Source organism: Papaver somniferum, unplaced genomic scaffold, assembly GCF_003573695.1.
Source record: "Papaver somniferum cultivar HN1 unplaced genomic scaffold, ASM357369v1 unplaced-scaffold_125, whole genome shotgun sequence".
NCBI classification, from domain to species: Eukaryota; Viridiplantae; Streptophyta; class Magnoliopsida; order Ranunculales; family Papaveraceae; genus Papaver; species Papaver somniferum.
The window spans coordinates 9,418,548-9,422,239 of NW_020621603.1; the positions used below are offsets into that span (position 1 = coordinate 9,418,548).

A 3,692-nucleotide genomic window follows, 5' to 3' on the forward strand; every position below is an offset into this window, starting at 1 on the left:
GCAGTCCAATCTCTTCCATAAGGATTGTCGTTGCGTTGGACAAATACTTCATGAATACGTATCCAAAATAACGAGATGTTTTTGTTGCGCATCCACAATTTCATCACAATTCACATAAATATAGGCAGTAGTAACATCAACCTCTTCTTGATGTGCAAAATTATTAACCATTTTGAATCTAAATAAAAAATATAAGAACTTGAGTAGTGCAAGATAAAGATAGAAATCAAACAACTATGGTCAAAGGAGAGAATTAAGAAATCAATTGGAAGAGAGATAAGAAATCAATTGATTTGGAGTGATTTGAATAGAGAGTAAGAGTTGTATTTATAGAGAATTTTTGAAAATATGACCTTTGCGATCTGACGGTGGAGAGGATAGAGCCGTTATTAGTGATGGATGGTTAGGATGGGGTGTGGGAAAGGTGTAAAAAAAAGGTCAAACGAATATATTTTCGGATACGGAAACTCAGATTCCGTCAATTATGCTACGAAAACTCAATTTCCATCTCAACGACATTTACGGAAACTCAGTTTCCGTAAAGCAGGATTTTGGACGGAAACTCGGTTTCCGTCACATTTCCCTTCCCTATAAAGTTTATCAGATGTGATACACTTTGTAGAGAAGGGGAGGGATATCCCTTGGTTTGTAGGGATATGGGAGACCATATTGGTTGGATTTCGGAATTTATCCCTAAAAATGAGGGATGGGAAGGGAAGTGGTGCACCATAGTGCTTGGCCTTACTATTACTATTGTACACCATTTTAAAACCAATTGTACCCCATGTATATTAACAAGTTTGACAAAAATTTGTCCAAGGAGCAAAAATGAAACTGTTATGGACCTATTTCCTGCAACAAAAACCATTTCATTCGCCATGTGAAAGATCAAAGACTAGCCCATTTCAGCCATGAAGTGTTTCGCTTTCTTATATGCACTCTTCAAATACTTGCCAAACCTGACCAAATCAATTCTAACATTCTGCTCCCTCAAGTAAACATCCCTCTGTATAGACCAATTATTTTTCATGAACACCATAGGATTTTTCAAAGCAAGATGATTCTTTCCATACTTCTCTGCTAAACTACTCTCCTTCGCTTCAATCTTGTACTTCATATACTCTAAACGCATTTCTTTTGCCGAATTCCCATAGTAAGTCTCTGCAAGCCAATCTACCCCAAGTGGAACTACCTGTATAAAAACTGACCCAGGTCTAAGAAAAAGAGAATGAGTTAAGGCAGCTCCATGAACACCCACCATTGCATGACTTTTATTTATTAGCTCATATGCCTGACTCAATGATTGGAACGCATTTGGCTCGAATACTGCAACTTCAAAACCTACTCTTTTTGCTAAAAACTCGACATCAGCTTGGTTCAAGATCACTCGGCCTACTTGAGCACTGGCCATCCTGCCCACCAACACAACAATTGGTCGTTTCCTACGATGTTTTCTGATAGGCCAGTTATGCTCCGTGATACCATCATATGAAGCTCCCAAGAGAGAACGAAAACCGAGGAAATTGCCGTCGGAGCTGGGTAACAATGTAGAATTTATTGTCATGAAACCATGCGATATGAGGCCAATAGTAGTTGTGGACGGAAAACAATGCGTTTCCGTGCTGTTTTCCAGGTAAATAATTGGATACAGAGTGAAGCGTTCGAGCAGTTCAGCATACTTATTGAACCACCAGTCATTTGATGTGGAGACGACGAGAATGGGGTAGTCTCCGTCAGGAAAAAGTGACCGGATAGTCACAAATAGAGGAATGATGCCATCATTGAAATCATGGGAGAGATTTCCTGTATACCCTTCTGCACTGAATACGAGAGCTGGAGCTTGGTGTTGAATCTGGCAGTGAATCTTTGTAGTGGAAGAGGTGGTGATGAGAGTGAGTTCTTTTACTTGCGACATTGCCGTACTGTCCAACTTCCTTGGGTATGGTCTGATTTTATGGACTTCGGGTTTGGAGATAAATGTGGGGTTTGAAAAAGGGTCAAACACATAAAATGTGTACGTATTTGGGTCTAATGTTGTTGGCATGTTTAGGACACAAATATCATGAAGTTTGTGAGTTTTGTCACAATTGATGAGGGGTTGGGTTGATCTAGGCCTGTTTTGCTGTTGGAATGATTGCTTTCGGATGGCCTTCAAATGGTTTGTTGTAATTAACTGGGAAGTCAATTTTTCTGCAATAAACAAAAATGATGACACATAATAATAATAACAAACATTTACTAAGTCTTGGACAATCGTATCCTTGTAAAAAAAAAGTTATTTTGAAATTTATTATAATTAATTATTTTCTCTAACAAACTCAAATTGAATTTTTTTTTTCTTATTTTCTCTAAACTATCAAAATAGAGGCAAAAAAACAACATAAGACTAAAAAAAATAGATTATGATTTTGAGCAAGGACTAAAAAAAAATCTTAAATCATTGTTCTTTCTTTTCCTTTTTGAGATCATCATTCCATAAATAATCAATTATCTAAAAAAAGTGTCTGGGAAAGTTTATTTTAAAAATTATTATATCAAAATCATTTATATTTATGATTATCTATAATCATAAATATGATTATTGTTATCGAAAAATGGGTCATTTGTCCAAATACTTTTAAATCACGGTTCAAATGGACGAGTAAAAAATTGTTTGGGTGAAATGGCCAAAAAAAAAATAGCAAGGATGAAACTGGATTCATCCTAGCTTAAATTTAAAAAATAGCAAAGATGAAACTGGATACATCCTTTGTAAATTAAAAATAAGAAAAAATATTTGAAAATGGGCACGATGAAACTGGTTACATCCTGCCTATTTTCACATTTTTGTCCATTTAAACAATATCAAATCTAACTGTCCATTTCACCCAGAAATTATTAATTTTGATCTTTTTAACCAATTTTGTGTATTGGCATATATGTTTAGAATGTTTTGTTTCAAAACAAACAGATGAAGGTTTAGGGAAATAAAAAAGAACAGACGCTCAAAAATATATATGGAAAGGAACTCTGGAATTACGTACCTGGAATGTTTGTTGAGCTTATGCGAGAAGATGAGGAAGATCTCAAATGAATTAGGAATAGACTAGTGATTTGATGTAGAATCATGAAGAATGCAACACATACTATCATCCTCAATATCATCGTCGTAGAAGCTCGTCTGGTACTCTTCATGGTCATTACCACCATCCTGCTCCTAATCTTCATAACATGTCTCTTAAAATTTTGATCCAACATTTAGCAGTACTCTGTGTATGGTATGGACTACACTTCTGCACTAGCTACTCACTACTATACGCTTCTCTGAATCTCTAGATAGATCTTCGTCCCATATTTTAGAGATAACTAGTCAACTTCTTTAAATTCATCCTGCAAAAACATTAATACATGAAGACATAAAAAAGAAAGAAAACCATGTGTCGGCTAGCTTGTATTTCTCCCATGAACATATAAAAGAAAAGACCGTTAGTTGTGGTATGACGAACATGGGCTGGTGGGGAGGTTTTGAGAGCTGTGACACGACCAATAGATCTGCCGACATGCCCTTGCCTATTAACTAGCTGTAGTAATTAGTCACTCTAGACTTCTCCTAGCTCCCACCAGTCAGCATTCGGAAAAATGAGGTAGCCTAGGCGGGCAAAATTGTACTAGGAGCGTATCTTTTCTCACTTCAGAGAGGCATGGAGATTATT

At 36.3% G+C, this 3,692-nt stretch overlaps 1 protein-coding gene across 1 annotated transcript; it reads right to left on the bottom strand.

The window, feature by feature from the left end:
- Nucleotides 1-780: 780 nt before the first annotated feature.
- On the bottom strand, nt 781-3,384 carry LOC113331611. Its single transcript, XM_026578304.1, has 2 exons — nt 3,024-3,384; nt 781-2,190 (listed from the first exon to the last, which is right to left on the bottom strand). The coding sequence occupies exons 1-2, from the start codon at nt 3,235-3,237 to the stop codon at nt 896-898; spliced, it is 1,509 nt and encodes a 502-aa protein (XP_026434089.1). The 5' UTR covers nt 3,238-3,384; the 3' UTR covers nt 781-895.
- Between the last annotated feature and the right edge of the window lie 308 nt (nt 3,385-3,692).

Coding starts and splice junctions, on each gene's coding strand:
- LOC113331611 (XM_026578304.1), bottom strand. CDS start 3,237: ATGTTGGATCAAAATTTTAAGAGACATGTTATGAAGATTAGGAGCAGG. Junction 2,191..3,023: donor AAGCTCAACAAACATTCCAG/GTACGTAATTCC, acceptor TGTTTATTGCAG/AAAAATTGACTTCCCAGTTA.